Genomic DNA, 19,427 nt, shown 5'->3' on the forward strand with positions numbered 1-19,427 from the left:
TACAGAACATCATTCAGAGTTAACTTGAACACAAATTATTCATCCGTGCTATATAATGTTCTTCACTTACAGTACAAGAGGTGCTTTAGTCATTCAAAGTGGTGCGATCCTTTACTAATATCGTGTCAATCAGTGCCTCATTTAAACTATTTCACAACAGCCAATATATCTTATTCATTGCATTGATTCATGTCATTACAGTGATTGACATAATTAAAAGCCTTGATGGAATGTACTACGCCAGAACATGTTCATAAATGACCATATCATGTAATCTACTGGTTGAAAAACAAAAATCAATCATGAAAATTAGCTTCATTCACTGAAGCCTGATACCAACACTGAGGATACAAATACGAAGATTCACTCAAGATGATTTCTGCAATAATAAGGGCACCATCACTAAATTAGACTTCTCATATTCTTGAGACTTAACCTCATTTTTGTTGTCTATGGTGAGCTAGTATTACTCTAAGTACACTCTTTAATGTGGCTCAGAAGTACATCAAAGTATTACCTTGCCTGCTCTAAAACCAATCACACTTTGCTCAGTTTACTCACGTAGTCTCACCATCACATGCACAAACACACTCATCTGATTAAGAATATGGAAAGCTTCTTTTTTTTTTTTTTTTTGAGATAATCTATTTATATTAGGATCTCAAATGAGAATGACATTTAAAAGAAAACCACATAAAAAGCCGTTTAAAGTGATCTCAACTGTCTTGAAGACAGGTAGAGTGATTAAACATCCAAATATTAAACTGAGGTCGTACACTGCAACAAAGAACTCATGAGGAATGGGAGAATATTCTACATCTTGTACCATATCAAAAGAAATATGCGAAGTGAGTTTGCATTTAATTTTGTGCTACATATATCTGAAAAACTTAAACTGTGCAGCTTTGAACACAAAGTAAGAGGCCAACTTTTGTTGCTTTGGCTGTAACACCAAAGGAATCACAGGTGTTATACTCCATGCTCGCTTAAACCTGCACAATGGCTCTCCAAAAATATAAAAGGGTGGAAGTGAGAGGGTTGTGCACCATGCCTCTCAGGTGAACAGCTGGACTGTGGAATATTTGGCGGGCAGAAAGTATGAGGCACAGCTGGCTTTTAAGAGGAAGAGCTCCCCTGGAGCCTCTGGGAGGTCACAGCCTGCTAGGCCGTGAAGCGTTGCTCGGCAGGAGCCGTGTGTAAAGGCAGAAGGCCTGTGCCACTGTGTGCAGATGTTCCCCCCGCTCTGCTGGCTGCCTCAAAACACACACAATGCACAAACCTTGGAGCAGGGATGATTTAACACATAGAGCAAACACTTAACACAGACACCTTCACTGGCACTTATACATCAGCAGAGAGCCACTACACATATATATTCATAACTGCACGCGCTTACTCGCTCTCCATATCCCGTCTACACAACCACGTCACTTTCTTGTATCCTCCATAGCAACAAGCACCACCTCAGTGCTTCTGAGTGGTACTGCTGGAAACAATAAAGGAGGGTCTAAATGAGCTCTCCAAGGTCTGAAACACACAACCAAATGTAGGAAGGTGCCCCTCAAATGCAGCAGCAAACTGCTCCTCTTCACTTCATAACACAGCGGCTTCCATTCATTACCCAGAGGAAGAGAAGAGTTGCAGGACAAAGTAAAGATGAAAAAAGCTCAAGGCTCCAACCTTCACACCCCTCGGTATTATACCATGTTATGTACGTCTCTCGCACTGTGCTACATTTAAATAGCGTTCTGCAGCAAATGCAATCAATAGCAAAAATAAAAGTCTTTCCTTTAATACCTGAGCTGTACGTGTTTATCGACCTCTGGGCTCCTTGGGGATATATCCACAAGTTTGTCTGTGGCAAACTTATCCAATGTTTACGGTATCATCGCAAAATAACTCATTGAATATTGTCAGTCAAATGCATGCAAGATTATGGGATATTTATTTCTGGTGGAACATGTAGCATGGGAGATGACATGGGATAGGTATAGTCATCAGACACCAGCATCAGCAGTCTACTGGCAGTGATGAATAGAGAAAAAGACAGAATGAGTGGCAGGCCCTAGTGAGAGACAGCACTCCACTCTGCAATCTCCTCCGCGCCGTCTGTCCACCCCGACAAACCCTTGCAAACCCAGGAGACAAATCCTGCTGCTGACACCAATGGACAAGCACATCTGGTAACTAAGGTCCACTGGGGTCCACCGTGACAGCCCCAATCAGCCACTTGATATTCACTGTGCCGACTTACCATTCTCTCAGTGTGATGGCAGAGACAGAGGGAAGGAGAGCGAAAGAAAGGGAAGAGGGGGGGCAACCTTTCAACAGGAAATCAAATATTAATCAGCCCAATCACAGGCATATCACCATAACTGCAGTCTGACATTGATATTCAATCAATCAAAAGGCCTAAATATGGAGAGATCACAATGAGATCAACAATAGAAGAATAGAAGGTTTAGAGTGACTGATGACAGTGGGCCCATGAATATTAATGCCTCAGTGGAGTGTAGGGCTTCACAATTAATCGAATATTAATCACGATCACGGTGTTGGCTTCCCACAATTAAATGAACATGATCGACTGCAGTATTGACATTTAAAATGCGTGCTCTGCTCACAGAAATCTCTGCACTCATAAAAGTCCACCCAAAGAAAACAGCTCATGTAGATAATATCTGACATTAGAACGCCTTATTTCACTGTTTTCAGTGATTTTTGGTCACACATCTGTCTGAGTGGTGTGTACTGCAGTAGCCAAGTGGGGAGACCAGAGTCTGCACAGCTGCTTAGCTAGCATCTATCATAGCCGGCATGTGAGCTGTTTAGGGAACATTGACATTTCTGCCAATCCTAGACTGTACATAAAAGACGGATGGAGCTTCCGGGTCTGAAAAGTAAAGCAAACATGGATATGTCTTAAACCTACATTCTTTCCAGCAGATTCTCTGATGGCAAAAAGAAGGCTGTGAGAAAACGACCCTATTCCTCATTTCGTTTGTTACCAAAGTAAACATTTTTCACATGAGTTTATGGTCTCAAATGCTACTTTAAAGACTTTTTGAATACAGAACGGTCGCCGTGTGTACTGTTTTTAAGTTCTGAGTCAGATCCACTCCTCACTTGTTATGTCTGATTAAAAAAAAACAAAAAAAAAAACAACTAAGATGCTAATGGAAAAATGCCAAACTTCAAAACAGTAGCCCACAAACCAGTGGCTGACATCATGACCAACTCATCTATCTTTTATACTCAATCTCTGCCATTGATAAGCATTTGTTCAGCAAGCGAGGCATTTTGGGTAGCCTCTTGGAGATGCACTGTATTCAGATTATAAAGAGCCTTTTTATGGATCTTATTTTGATGCAGATTTGAAAATAGCAGGAATTTAGGGCACAGCGGTAAAGTCACTGAGCTGTTTATTTCAATGGATAAGGGCAATCAGATCAATAAATAATCTTGATAAATAACTGTGGGCACAGTTTTGATCAAAATACCCATGATGATCATTTGTGCAGCCCGACTGAAGTGCTGATTATTTGTTCTAGACTCCTGCCATTTCAAAAATCTATGTTTCTTGTAGATCTTGGCTCATGAGCCTGTGTCGTGTAACAGTGCAACATCAAAGCAGTAACGCTTGTTTGCAATGTTAAAACCTGTACTGATATGACAGCAGTGGTCGTTTTATATGTATTGTTAGTTCTATTGCCCTTTCATTAATTATGTACAAGAAACTGGCCAAAGGCTATATTGTTGTCTACAGTGAAAATTAATTATTGATAAAGCTCCAGCTTTCACCCCAGATTTCATTGTGTTAACAAATATGTTTTGTTTGCAAAACAATTTGAATTTAATAATTCATCAAAGGAGGGGGAGGCCATTATCATTCAGCATGAGCCCTGTGCGAGCTCCAGATGTCAAGGATCATGTCTTCGCACTGACAATACATGCAAAGTCTGTGCCCTTTTTTATACATTATTGAAAGCAAATTCTGGAGGTTGGGTTAGACATGGGCACAGGGACTGATACATAACATGTATAGAGGTGACCTGAGACTGTCTGTCAGGAAAAAATCGTGACAGAACTACAAAGACATATTTACACCTATATTCTGTGTGATCACGGTGTTCATTTTGTGTCTCGACGAGCGATTGCTTTTACTGAAGAGGGACTTTGCACATGTTGGACAGAAAAGTTTTTCATCTAGCCTTGACCAATTTAACACTCATTAATATGTCAGTTAAAAGCATTTCATTATACATGTGTGTATTTTATTCAGTCTTCAACTTTAAGATTCCAAATGAACTCACCATGAATACTGGCTGTTTAAAGGTTAAAAACCCACAGGGCCACAAATCCAGAGTACAGAGAGATCATAGCGTCCCAGCGGGCTATAACATTAGTCACAAGCTTCATGTTGGTCATAAATCTAACACAGCAGAATCTTGAGCCCGCCTGGGAACATGAATGTAATCCTTAAAACTGAAATTATTCTTTATTTTTCATTATGGGCTCAGAGGAGGGTGAAAACTGTGGCGATTACAGCCTTAACCTGGAACATCCAAACCCTATTGACCACTCTGTCAGCCTTCGGTAACAAAGCTTGACTTGACATTCTGTTAGCAGCAGTGCGGGGGCTGCTGAATAGAGGGGAAGTGGTGGTTGATAGGCGTGACGGAGAAGAGAAAGAGAGAGAGACAGGGGACGCCTGTTTGGGATTTACAGCGGCGGCGTGTTCACCTAGCAGCTGACCGTACTGCTTCACAGGTCAGCCGCTCTAACCGGACTCCATTAATACGCCAGTCCACCTTGTGGCACACTTTACGCTCCAATGCATCCACAGCCTTAGGGACAACTTCACTGGCACTTTACTCTAGAACAGTGTAAGAAAGGGAGGAGGCCTGGGGTCCAGGAACAAAGAAACCCTCTGAAAGTAGAGGAGGGGTAAAAGAAAAGTCACAAAGAAAGTTTGAAGAGCAGCTCTTCTTACGATATACTTATATACCTTAGTATATAGAATTCTATATGTGGGGAACTTTAAGAGCTTGAGCTCCAAGAGTAATCTGCACTCTTTTTTTGTAAAGGTCATAGTTGGTTATTTTTTCTTTAGAGTTGACTCTGATGTACTGGGGTCTACTTTTTTGGCCCAGTAGCCTAAAGCACACTTTAGGGATGGGCATGGACATCATGGTATAAATGTGTTTTATGGCCAGGCAGCTGCCGGGGGCAGGCTGTTTTTTATGCTTTCTGGCCGAGTACAACATGGCCACCTGCTTGGCGTAAAAACCCTCACTGCTATGCTGGGCTTTATGGGCACGTTCTGCAACGAAACAAAGATATACAAGGACGTGTGCGAGGAGAGCTGCTTGCTGCATATGGTGTGCACTTAAGCAATTCATTGGTGCCATAAGCATCGGCGGGAGCAAATTCTTGGCTCCTTGTGGCTTCCAGAGCATCATGGGACCTGGAGGATACTGCTTGGTTCATGAACCCAGTGATGAATTACTTTCCTCTGCAAGTCCATGCTTCCCTTAGGCGTGACTGTATGTGTCACTCCTCTGACAACTCTGTTTGCCTAAGCTCCAGAAAGCCCGCTGATTATCGTGAGACACTGGATGGAGGTACTGCAAGTGGGTGGGGATTCACAGATGATCACCCCTAGGATTCACAGAAGTGAGTGTGTTTTTGTGCCGCGGAGGGAGGTGAGTGGCACTCAACCACCTGGTCTTCTGATAAACAAGTTCATGTATGAGGAAGAGCGAAAATGATTATTAGAAGGATTTCAGAGTGTCATCCCTCCCTCTCTCCCGCTATCTCACTTTCACTGCGAGCAGCAGAACAAAATTACTCCCCGCCAGTGAATAATAAGGAAGTTTATGAAACGTGACGAATGCGACGGCGCTCTACATGAAATACCAATGAGGGAGGCGCCCCAGCGTAGCAAATGCTACATCCTAATATCAACAGTCACCTTGTGTTACTCCCTCTGCTCCCCAGAAGGACACATCATGGACAGAGTATGAACACACAGCATAATGTGGTGACACTGACAATCCCAGCGTTGGCATGCAGGCACAGCCAGGTGAATGGACACATGCAGGCAACACGCCACTGCAGCACGCTGGCACCGGGATGGGGGGGATGTCAGGTTCACCTGTGTGCTGACATGCTGTGTGCATATTTAGTCACAGAGGGGGGGCAGAGGAAGTGTGTACATGACTCACATACAGTTGTCACTCAGTTTGCGTCTGAGTGAGTCAACTTAGACACCCGTCCTCATTGGGAAACTATCTTGGTGTGACACTCAGAGGAACGTGTGAAAATGTGCAGAAACGATCACATTTCTTATTTCAACAGAAAATGAACTCACAGTCATGATGACTGGTCATTTAGGCCATTTATAAAGTAAAACTGCAAATATTTGCTTGTTCCACTCAGTCACATTGCTGAATTTACTGTTTAGCTCAGTTTTATAGCATTATAAAGCGAATGCCTCTGTGAAGGCCTCAGTAAAACCTCTGTACCTTTCTTCATTCACTCATGGTGAAGTCATATTGTGCAACAATTCCAAAGGAACACTTCCTTTGAAAACTCTGCTTACATGAATATTTCTGCAAAACCTATTTTAAGATTTATGACATATATAAAGAGAGGAAGAAGTGCTTGTTTGTTATATGCTATCTAGACTAACACCTGGTTGATACAGCAGTCAGCTGATTTTAACCTAAAAGAGAAATATCATATCCGTGTTTATTTTTTCCAAAATGTGCAAAAATTCCTTTTTTAAAACCGTAATGCAGAAAAAGATACTTGAGATAATGTAGAAATTTTGTGATTGCATAGTTTTGTGCAGCAGCTCAGCAACTCCATTGTTTAGAATACTCTCAGCACTGTCTGCAGCACATGTAGCAGAGTGTGTGTCACATCTGAGCAGACAGTGCTTAGCAGTGTCTGTGGTAAATTGTTAGCTTGTTTCCAAAATACACTGCTGGAAAGTTAATAAACAGTGATACCATAACTCTGCTTTTTTCATTATAACTTGATCATAATGTATATTGATATTGACATTTTTTTACTCCCAAAAAATCAATATTGGCATCGGTCCCACACATCCAATAAGGCTGAGGCTCTCACTAGATCTAAACATGGCAAAAGCTTGATTTAAATTAGAAACTGACAGATCAAATAAAGAAAATTGCCTCAGAAAACATGCATTGCTCGGTGTGATGAGCTTATTTTGGTTAATATTGTTGAAGTGGTCACATTATTATTGGGAAATAGACTCAATACCCAAACTAGAGTTCGAACTATCAGTAGATTAATTTATTAGTTGTGAAATATTAAAGTAATCGTCACATATTTGGATTCATTGGTTTTAGTCATTTTTTAAGGAAAAAAACAGCTAAAAGTCAAATTCTAAAATATTTAGTGTTTTCTTTACCCATCTGTGACAATAAACTGAATATTATTTTGTGTTTTGGACAAAACAAGACATTTGAGGACATCACCTTGGACTTTGGGGAACAGTGATCGACATTTTTCAACATTTTCAAACATTTATTTGACCAAACAACTACCAGTTAATCCAGAAAATAATCGGCCCCATAAAAGATGGAAGATTCTAAATATATTCTGAAACCTACATTGTTTACAAGTTTGCAGCCCTTTTACCCGCTCTCTTTAGCAGAAAATTATGTTTCTGGGCACATTTCCGATTCCTGTCAATCAGTGGGTGAATGCGACTCTGTGACAGGAATTTGTATTGTGTCAACTGCATGCTTGTGGTGTCATTTGTATTTTAATGATTCTGATTCTGCTTATTATTTCTGGTTATTAATGAGTCTTGATTCAAATTTTTCTGAGTTGCGGTGGTTTAAGGGTTACTAACAGTAACATCCTGCTTTTACACTGATCCCTGAGTAATAATGGTCTAACAGTAAATTGTTCTGTGGTATTGTAGTAAGCATTGACTGCTTTTTTACTTTTAATAAGACTGTACATTGTCCTGATTATAAGTACATACTTTTACTTTGAGTAACATTTTCAGTGCAAGACTTCTGTTGGGTGTTAGTAAACTAACTTAGGTAAAGGTTCTGAGTACTGTTTCCACCACTGCCGATCTTGTTTATAAAGGTCAGCACATGATATGAATTATTATCATTACAATGCTTTTTAACTAGTAAGATTCGCACATCTGCAGTCTAACTGTACTCTAACCCTTCTAGGACGGTGTGTTTGTTGTGGGGTTTGAGTTTCTCCTGGTGTGTGAGGGAAGTACCAGCGCGCTACTGCAGTCACAGTGAAGTGTTTCTACAAAGGGAACAAAAGTTACTTTAGTCGGTTGGAACGTTTCTCAATAATAGTCACTGAAGGTCTTTGTGTTCGCTGTCACAGCTGAGAAATAAAGAGTCAGCGTTCATGTTACTACAGTCTCCTCCTGCATTCTTTACAGGTGAGCTTTGTCAAAGCCCTATTGACTATCAATAAATGTTAGCTGCAGAAACACAGAGCTGAAGCAACCGTAGGTGTAGCGACAGCAAAGTCCAAGCCCTGCTTTGAAAAGGCTTCAGCAGGCAGCATTTGTTAAATTCAAGTGATTGCTACAAGACAATCTGTGCTGTTCACCTGCTAATCAAACAACTAGCCTCGACTACGAGACTAAAGCTGAACAAATAATCAGTTTCAGATTGAAATGGTTATTTGAAACAATGCAGTTATAAATCACAGGCTGCAGTTTAGGATATTCGTTCTTCCGCATGTCAGACACTCGGTTTAAACTGTTCTCACGCCCACACAAGTCATATGAACAAAGTGAGCAGCTGAAAACAAAACAGTCCTCGATAATGGTACCAGTAGTCAGAGGCTTCACAGGGCGCCTTAAACTGAGATGATTGAAAAATTACTAATTGATTAATTTATGTAGAACATCACCACCTGCATCCCTACATGAAACAGTAAGAGAACGGACTTCTTGACATCTCTTTCTCAGCTTGTTTATCTTGCTCAGCACTGACAGTGCAGTTTTGTGTTTTACATCATGCCGTAGGTTTGTCTCTTGGTTACGGCGGCTCCTGTTCATCCTCTCTCTCCTCACACTCCTCCACAGCCAAGTGACAAAAGTCTTTCCTGAGTGAAATCATGCGTTTCCTTCTCGCCTTTATCTCTGATGGCCATTCCTGTAGCGTGCTGGTCATTATTTACTGCTGGGTTCGACAAACATGAAAAGTCTACCTTGCTTGCTTGCTTGCACACTTTAAACCTTTCTGTGCTAAATGAGTTGTTATGTTTCACCTCGAGCATTATTAATAATCTGGGGTTAAGATGCAGAGCTGAGAAAAAGAAACAAAAAAAAAAAAACCACAACGAGGCCTGAATGGAATGCCCTGTATTTTTTATGAGCGTTTGTGCTGCTGTGTATTGGTGTGTATTGGTGTGTGTTGGTGTGTATTGGTGTGCATGCATGTAAGTTTGTATTCGTGGGGTCAACCCTTTTATCCTTGTCTTTCAGGATGGAGTGCGTGAGTGTTTGTGTATTTCTGCATTCTCCGCAGGGACTATTTCTGTTGAGGGCAAAGAACACAGAGAAACTTTGAAAGAGCTTTTATGTACTTTTGAGTGAAATGATCCTAAGAAAGGCTTTTTATAAAGAATACTTTTTATTCAGGCTTCCACATCCAGAAGGGCACTTACTCAATTACCAAGCTCCCTTCCTCCCTTTTTACATCCATCAATCCCGCCTCTATTCTTAGGCCTGTGTCTGTGTTGTGTGTTGAGGCACTGCTGTGGGCAAAGAGCATGAGCTTAGTAGTAAGCAATGTAGGGCATGTCAGTGAGTACACAGTGAGTCAGTCATTTGCAACCGCTTTTTGGCCATATTGTAACTTCCAAAGATCATGCAGCCAGAAAAAAAGACAACATATTTGATTACTAATCTTGCTCATGTTGACTATTTTTAAAGCAAAAGCTTATTGGCCTCGTACTTTTTATGTTACTTTAAAAAAAAAAAAAGTCCTTTGATAGCACACATTGACTGAGGTAAAATATGGCATGTACAGATAAGGCTGATACTGTATGACAAGCGAACTGAATAAGAGGTAAACTCATTCTGTCGCCCTCACTTTCGCATCTCAGCTCTCTTTTAACTGCAGCCTTGTCACTCAGTAGCCTGAAAGGCAAGACCTCACACAGGTTTGACAGATGAAAGTCTCCTCACTTCATTGCTGTTTGACATTTTACCTCCCAGAAAAGTTTCAGCCTCTCTCCTCCCTTTCTTTCTCTCCTTCCATCTCATAAACACACACACACACACACACACACACACACACACACACATACTTCTCCCGATGTGAGTCCATCTTCTCTGCTCCTGTCCATCTGCCTGGCAAAATGGGACCTCAGACAAAGGAGACGGAGGCTAACTCAGTGATCTGAATCAAATGGCAAGAGGAGGAGGGGAGCAGAGGAAAAGAGGAGTGATGGGTGCCAGGGAGGGAGCACGGGAGACGTGGGAGACAGAAGGGTTGGATGGTGAAGGGAGGCATGAGGGGCGAGATGTGAATTTTTTCTGACAGGTTGAAGTCTCCTCTGAGCTGACCCTCTCCCTGCTGGGAGACATGTCTCCTGGATGTGGGTGGGGGTGAGGCAGGATGGAGAAAAGGAGATGTAAGAAGGAGCAATGAACTGTGATGCCATGCTGAATGCAGTCGGAACAGCAATAATCATCACTGAGCATGCAGTATATTAATTTGACCCCTACATCCCAAAGCACAGACTCTTGCAGGAAGCTTCCACTATTAAATTTCCCCGGTTAGCTTAATACCACCATCGCTCAGCGTCAGGGAGCATCGTTGGGCAAAGTGTTACCAGCCAACACTTGAAGTATAGTGACACAGAAGACACATCTGCTGTCTGTCTCATTTTAAAATTTCATGTACTAAAGAAAAAAAAAAAAAAAAAAGTATTGATTTGTAAGTAGTAACACTCCGGCAGGGCAGACTGAACAAACATGGTGACAAGTGACTTGCGGTGACTCTGGGGCCGAGAGGAAAGAAAAAAAACAAAAAAACAAGATGAAGAGGGCAGATCATTGGTTTGAATGTCTGGAGAGGAAGCCTGAGTGTGTGTAAGTGTACAACAGAGGAGTAAAAAATGTGTTACAGTCCAGTAGTTGGAGACATTTATACAGAGTGAGGCACAGAGTCGTATATGCAGCATATAAATCAATGCATTAAAGCCAGTTCATTTTAGTTAGGACCCTCTCTTTTTACTCTGTTGTGTTTTATATATGCCTAAAAACATGGGTTCAGACTTGCAGAGTTTCACGCTACAAATGTAAAGAACCCGATCTGTCAACTTGCAGATGAGGACTTTCTATATCATTGTTCATTTTTAGAATCAGCTTCACACGTGTAGCTAAATTACTCCAATATTACAACTTGCCATTATGTAGTGTAATGTAGTTTTACAGAGTTTCAGCAGAGTTGTAGTTTATCTGGTAAGCTCCAGCTCCAGTGGTGGAGGGGTGGATGAAGAAAGAGGCAGAGACCTCTCAAGAAGGCAACAGTGTGGAGCTGCATCGTTTTCAGGCAGGAAAAAACAAACAAAAAAACAAACTGACTTTGATTCACATAAATGAGTTTTCATGGATTTAATCAATGTTCAGAGATTTAAGGAATTAGTTATTCAAACAAAATCAATTAATTTTTTTTTGTCAAATATGCCAACATCTTCTGGTTTTCCGTCCTCCTAAATATGAGGATTTTCTGCTTTTACCGCTTTAATATCTTTGCAAATGTAAGAATTTCTGGCCAAACAAAACAAGCAATATAAAGACACAACCTTGGGCCTTGTGAAAAGGATTTTTTCAGATAGATTGGCTTTTGGAAAATAATTGACAGATTCATTGATGAGGTAAATAAATGTATTTGCACAGAGAGCCCAAGGCCGCGCAGCTCAGGGCACAGTGGCCGTTCAGGCTATATGCTAATGGCAGCATGCTAACGCCCTCATGTGTAGTTTATTGTGTTAACAGTTGCCAGTTAGCACTTTGTACAGAAAGTGGTAGTGTCACCAGTTTTAGACTAAAAGCCATTTTTGCAGTGCAAGATATTTTGAGTGTGAATCAAAGTGGTGGATGGAGCTGACAGAGGAGCCAGCGTTATTTGATCTGTACTGTACTGTGATTACTTAGGAAACAAAACATGTGCCACCAAAAGTGATTGATGACAAACCGGTGGACAGAGAGAGACAAAGTTAACATCTGGATAATTTATATTAGCACCAAATCCAGAGGTGGGTCGTAACAAGTTAAATTTATCATGTTAAATGCCTTCAGTTACTTTTTAGATTAAATTGGACTTGTAGAAGTTTTCCCGCAGAATATTTTTCTCTCCTATTTTAGCTGACCTTTAGAAAAACATATTCACTTTTACTTTTTGGTACATTTATTATGCTACTTATTTATTATCTGTTAAGAGTAATAATATAGCTGAAAAGTCTATCACAATTAAATGTTCTATGTGAGTTGATATTTGATTAATATTTTTTAAATGACCTGTTTCTAATAAAGGCCAAAGAAAAGAGTTTTGTTTTGAATTTAACCACGAATTATCAAAGCACATAGGACATATTTTGAGCGTTAACCCTGCAATTAAAAACACAAATTACACATTAAAATAAACCAGGATAAAGCAGTGATCTCACCTTCACGCATATAAAATATAGAAAGCAAGTAAAATTCAGAGGATTACAGGGTAAAGCCGCTGGGCTGTGGGGAGGCTAAAGTTCTGAGTGGCTGGTCAGGACCCGGTGCCACCAGACAGGAACCCAGCACTGTCTTCAGTGTGCAACTTGACATAAAGTCCGTCAGCCCTCGGAGCAGGAAGAGCGTCGATACAGGGTCATGGCTGTTTTTCTGAGCCCTCACGAAGACTAAGCCTCCACTATACATCCGTAGTGTTCAGCTGGTCCAGCATGTGCATTATCCTTCTTTGTCAAACACGTAGAAAGTATGTGCAACCAAGACGGCAGACTTCCTCTTGTATGCGAGGAAAGAAATGCTTTTGGGCCAGCGAGCATCACGTGATGAATGTGGAAGCTATAGTAATGCAGTTTCGCCACCTTGCCAAAATGGCCTCACAGCTCAGCGCTGTTCCTCGGGGACTTGGCTGAGAGGCTGGTGGTCTGCCAGCACCTTATCCTGCTGCAGCCGTCCCCCCCACGAGTCACGACTCTGGTCATAGTGGCTGAATCTGCAGAGGGAGGATTCAGGTGAGACCAAGCATGCTTAGCCTGACTATTTTTTTTTTTTTAGAAAATGTCTTTTTTTTCCCATGTTGAAGTTTAGCTTTCAAACAGTGCTAGCAGTTAATGTGAACAGGCCACAGTGCATTCGTCTGTCTGTCACAAGAAAATAGGTAAATACAAAACGGTGAAAATGACTCTTGCAGTGTTTGACATTCTTAAATTCAGACGACACCGTGCTGTTTATGGCACGCTAGCCGGGAGAACATTAGACGATGAAATTCCTTCACAGACGTATTTATCAAGACACCCGTTCACCCTGAACACACACATGCATGCATTTATCAGACTCTCATGTTTAAGTGCAAAGTGCTGCTTGAGTAAGATTTCTCCTCAGACAGAATTAGCTCAGGTAAGGAGGGAATCGTTACTGTCTGCTTTGTCTCATCTCCATAATGTTTGCGTATTCCATTAGGTGGAAATGCAAAATGGAACATAATTATGTTGTACTCCCGCTGACAACTGATCTGTCACCGGGCGCATTAGAAACCACGACTGTGTGTAGCGTGAAGAAAGAGCGCAGAGAGAAAAAAAAAAGAGAACTTGTGTGGGCCCGGCTCATCTCTCAGAGTTTGACAAGGCTACTTACCTGGAGGTTGTAAAAATAAAATAAAAAAACAGGATAAAATAAATAAATATGACACGTACGCACAAGTGTACCCCTAAGCTCATTAGACAAACACGCTTGGAGTATCTCATTCCTAGTTCTACCATCCCAGCCAAGACAGATCTCTCACCCCGGTACCGAGCACAATTACACCAGACCAGACAAATATAGCACGGGGGTATAATCTTTCTGAATCACCTGGAAAGTCAAGAAGATAAAAAAAAAACAACAACAAAAAAAAAAAAGCTGCCTTTCGTTAGAGCTGCAGTGCCGGTGCCTTGTAAAAGAACTAGGTTGGCCTCTTTCAGCATGTTTACTTGCAGCCAAGTACAAATTAACCTCCCAAGATCAACAATAAACCTAATTAGAGTTGTGTTCAGCAGCACACATCTCTAAACACAGATCACAGCTTGTTGAGAGATGAATCTCCATCTGTCTCGCTGCACTCTGGGAGGAGGAGAGACTCAGAGAAGATCAGTCCCAAGATTCGTCGAATGAAGCTTTGTGTGTGTGTGTGTCGGCGTGTGTGTGTGTGTGTGCAAGAATGCAGGGAGGGAGCGAGAGAGGCCCTTGTGACCACGGGGTTGCTTCCCTGTGTCAGCCCTTATTTTATGAAGTTGTGCTACAGCGGGGGAAGTGGGACATGGCACATGCAGGGAAGAACACGGCATTGGATTTGAGCGCGTTGGGTGGCGGTGGTGGGGCCGTAACGCTAAGGGGCTCGGACAGGAGCAGCTCTGCCATGCAATTTGACACTCACTGCTGGGACTCAGACAGCCAGACAGGGAGGAACACACGGCCGGCAAAACAGGAGAGATGACTCGCACGGTGAACCGCACTCGCACATACACCGAGTTTAATTTTCCCCCACATTTGCCACGCTGATCTCGCTTTATTATTAATTTTAAACTTAGATTGCCTGTAACACAGTCGGGCACACAGCTTGTATTTTCGATTGTCTACAAAAGATGAATTCCACAGAAAATGTTTCCCTGGTTATCATATTAAATCCTTTAGTATCAAATAATAAACAAATTATTGAATTTCTTCGCCGCTTTTCCCTGTCCTCTAACGTAGGTAGGGAAAAGTTGTAGTCACAGGGGAGATTTTAAGGTCTGAAAATGATTAAAAAAGGTAATTTTTGGGGGATATGTATTTTCTGACTCTGTAGTAATTTCCCTAAGCTGCCGTTGGACATGACAGCATTATCACTGCCTTTGACACTGTGCAAGATAAAGCAGTAGGGACGCCAAGGTCCAAATATGTTGCTTTTATAGGTTGGAGCTGTCCCATTCATCATGTGCTAACACCTTGAGCTCTCTGTAATCCATGTCCATAAGTCAGTGTGGGGCAGGTATTTTCTGCCCTAACCACAAAGTAAACTGAGGATGTAATTTTAAACCTGAGTGTTTGGCAAAACAAAAGGTGAAAAAAAGAGAAAAGGCTTGATGAGGATATTGTTGAATACTGTGTAAATGCAGAAATACACACAACACAAGACAGACACAAATATCTTTCAGAAATCCGTTTATATAACAAAGTGGTTATTATTTAGTATCATATCCCATTACATAGTCTATGGAAGGACAATGTGCATAACCATTTTGCTTTTTTTTTTTTTTTTTTCATGTTCCTAAGGATACAAATAAACTTAAAATGTTACAAATATAAATGTTTCTTAAGACATTAAAACATACTCAGTGACAACAAGGAAGGTAGGCAGGGATATGGCAGCTTACACACTGTGGTCGGACAGGGTTTGTTTAGGAGCATTGCTTGTTGATTCAGCCGCAATTGGTCTTGCACAAATCAATAGTAAGCACTAACAAAGTAGGATATGTGGCAGCTGGGAACTATTTACTAAAAGAAATACTTTGCAAATAGTTCACTCTGTTAGTGGCAATGTTGTATTTACGAATCTTAGACAAATCTTTTCTGCCTGAGCAGAATATCTTGCGAGGTAAAGTGCATTGCAGTGAGTGTAAGTAACGTTGCAAACTTTTCTCTTGCTTTAAGCGCTTGCCACCAGCCACCACATGAATGGCACCTTTACAGTTGCTGAGGAATCTTTCATACCCCTGCCTCCTCAATCTTACAATTACCATGAGCACAAGTCATATCATCAGCTGAGGTTCATTAGTTACAAGCGATAAGATGATGGGATGATGGGCTGTTTTCCACACTAAAATGATGTACCAGTTCAGGTCCTTTTGACCTGACACTCTTTTGCTATTTTCTATAAAAAACACACAACTCTGATTATCCTAAAAGATGAGATGGGAGGAAAATTACAACAATCACTTACAGGGATAATGAGGAATGTTGTCATTGTAGAAGTTTCTTTTGTAATTAAAATAATGTCTTCAGCTACAGCTTTCCAGCCTTTCGGTCTGCTAAAACCGGAGGATTTATGATGCAATCTTGCTATTTAGTTTTGTGTTGCATCATTTAAACGACAGAATGATCACAGTTATCACTGTGGCAGGGAAATGCATGATGTGGAACTTCTACAATGGCTAACACCGTAGCTTGTAGCTCAACACAATGGAATCGTTAAAAAAGTTTGTTTCTCCAAACAAATTGCATCTTACAAAAGATGGATGAGCGTTTCAGATACGAAATACCACGACTATCAGAATCACATCAAATCTCCTACGTTGAATGACAGTTCTTAACTGGATCGATGTTTATCAAACAATGGATAAAATAAAAATGTTAAAAAGTTTATATGTCTGTACAATCTTTTTCATAGTTTCAAAGATCTGAGAACTCTGTTTATCCAAAAAAGAAAAAAAAGGAAAAAAAAAAGTTGGCACATGTGAAAGATAATCTAAGGTTTTTTGTTTTTTTTTGTCAAATTAATCAAGAAACAGACACTGTCACTATCAACCACAAACCACTTGTTTTAGTAAGAATACAATATCCAATTAGAAAGGGAGAAAACACCATCAGATATAGGTGTTGGTGGAGAATTGTTATTAAAAAAACTATTAAAAAACAGGTTTCCTTCTTCATTTTATGTCTATAATCGTACGGATATCAGAGGATGAAGGGGCGAGTAGCGATCAGAAGGAGGAAATCGCTGCTTTGACGGCACTTCTCTATCTCTGCTGTGTACAACAAGTCCTGGAAACTCCTATCAACGCACAATCCCTTATGCAGAAAACTCATTCTCTCTGCTTTCTCTCTATGACTGCTCAAACCTTATATTCAGAGGAGAATTATTGTCTTCTTAAATATGCAGACTTCTCAGAGCATTGTGGGTGCACCTTGAGCCGAGATGATGTGTAAAATTGCATTTTTAGAAGCATGCGGGCTGGGAGAGGAAGCATCATGAAACAGACACATCATAAGCAGCACTGGCAGATTGTTTAAATGAAAAATCTCCACCTATTCAGTCCAGGAGTCGCAATCCTATTTTGCCCGGGTTCCTGTTGTGACTACTGAGCTGGCATGGTGCGCACACACACACACACACACACACACACACGCACGCACACACACACACGTATACACTTGTCCGGACAGAAACACCCAAACACACAATGCCTCAAGCTGAGTTATAGTGTTAGTAAAGTAACTTATGTGATGGAAAAAGGGTCACTTATGCCATTAGTGCTGGGGAATCGGAGGGTGTTAAGAGACTCACTTGCTAAGACAAGCATCATCTTGTCTGCTGTGCCCCTCAGTTGATTATTCTGGTCGCGCCCAGTCTCAATGCGGATTCAGTGGTTGTATTTAGTAGCAACTGCTTACAGCTGAGGGAAGTGAGGGGACAGGGCGGCCCCAGGCATGAATATATGAATAAATAGTTCACGTGAAGCTGTGCGACAGCGGGTCCATACAGAGAAACAAAGCTTACAGTGAAGTTTCAACTGTCTCGTACACAAACACCAAGCATCAGGTGATTTCTGCAGGTAGGAGGTGGTGTCATGCACTCCACCAGGAAACAGGGTTTTTAATAGAGTCGTAAAGTTTGTAGTCTCAAAACCATTTTTGAGCCATGAGTTCCCCGAGCAGATTTTAAATGCTTTTTTTTTTTCTCCCCAAAGGGTTTATTTAAATCAACGTGTGCTGCATGTAAAACCTAAAACATTTCATATTTTGTTTTTAATTATATTATAAATAATTTAGAATTATATTAATTACACATGTTAAAAATGTGTTCTTTAGTGGAGATTCTAGTTTTTATACAAAGCGTATTATATTAATGTTTTGAAAACCCAATGGGAGAAAAAAAATCTATTGAAAATATGCTTTGGGAATTGTGAGTGGAGCAAACTTATCACCACTAGTCTCTAGACAGATTAATAATTGCTGGACTGCTTTTTTTAGAGCCCTCATCTTAAAAAAAAAAAAAAAAAAAAGTAATACACAGATTGAAATAGATTATTAATGAAAATACTGTAATACTTTCGTATTGTCATGTGTCCCCCCCACTGAAAACCTGTGCGACCACAGGAAAGGTCAAAGAGTTCACGTTAGTTCCTGCAGGCAGTTATATGCATTTAAAAATGTGTCAGTCTCTCATGTTAACAGCAAAAGCGACCTTGGGACAGAGATCAGCACCCGAAGGCATTGGTTAGATGTTACACAACTAAAAATAAAATGCATCTTGTCAAAATGGAGATTACAGTTTCAAGATCCATGAGTCACATGCGTTGAGATATTGGTGTAGACAGGGGCCGGCTCTCGTGGCTTCGTGGGATATGCAGTGAAGTGATTCATGGGGACTTGTTTTAAATTTACTACTGAAAATTGTCTTGATGTCAGTTGAAGGAGGGATTGACAGAGGGAAAAAAAAACAACATTTCAAACAGCTACTCCCTCTTCGGTTAGGAGTTCAGTGCTGGAGAAAATGTCAGCAGGTTGAATTCCTGCCAACGTGGGTGTCGAATCCCTGTCTTCCATTAAAGGACAGCTGCCCCACTGTTTGCTGAATAAACGGTGCACGGTATGTTCTTCAGGATAAGCGAACACTACTTTGCAGTCCCTCTTGGCAGAATGTCCATGTTTTGATTTACTGCAATGTTCAATGCATGTTTCGTGTGAAAACTATGTAGTACGCTGATTATAAAAGGATTAAAGTAGAAGACTTGCAAGAATTTAAATGGATTTTCAGACAATGAGAGCCATTCATTTTATAAAGCAGTAGCATTTTTTAAATCAAACCATGTAGGGAGGACACGAACATGAAAAGTAATGAGAAAATATTGAATAAATATGTAAGGCATCAGATGAATGGCATGATAATTGAATGTCGAACTCTTCAGTTCTGCGTAGCTTCTTCAGGCATTTTTGTTCCATACTTGGTGCTGTGTGTGTGTGTTTGAGTGTGAGTGTGCCACAGTGAGGGGTGGTCCGTCCCTCCTTCAGATGTCTTCCACGTCTCCTCCTCGCAGGCCTCTTTGGCACTTATCTAGCGTCTTGTGGTAGGCGCGGGTGATCATCGAGCTTGGTGATTTGCGTTGTGGCGCGAACGAGACCTTTCCAGGACTGCGCGGCGGTTGTCTGT

General features: G+C 41.0%; 1 protein-coding gene across 1 annotated transcript in view; it reads right to left on the minus strand.

Annotated features, from left to right (window-relative positions):
* Positions 1–15,422: 15,422 nt before the first annotated feature.
* Positions 15,423–19,427, minus strand: part of diaph2 (diaphanous-related formin 2) — a 382,471-nt gene continuing 378,466 nt past the window's right edge. The window contains exon 29 of the mRNA XM_008276280.1: positions 15,423–19,423. Coding sequence (XP_008274502.1) covers positions 19,359–19,423 — 65 coding nt within the window. The 3' untranslated portion in view covers positions 15,423–19,358. The remainder of the gene's footprint in view (positions 19,424–19,427) is intronic.

This window comes from Stegastes partitus, unplaced genomic scaffold (assembly GCF_000690725.1).
Source record: "Stegastes partitus isolate 25-593 unplaced genomic scaffold, Stegastes_partitus-1.0.2 Scaffold2, whole genome shotgun sequence".
NCBI lineage: Eukaryota > Metazoa > Chordata > Actinopteri > Pomacentridae > Stegastes > Stegastes partitus.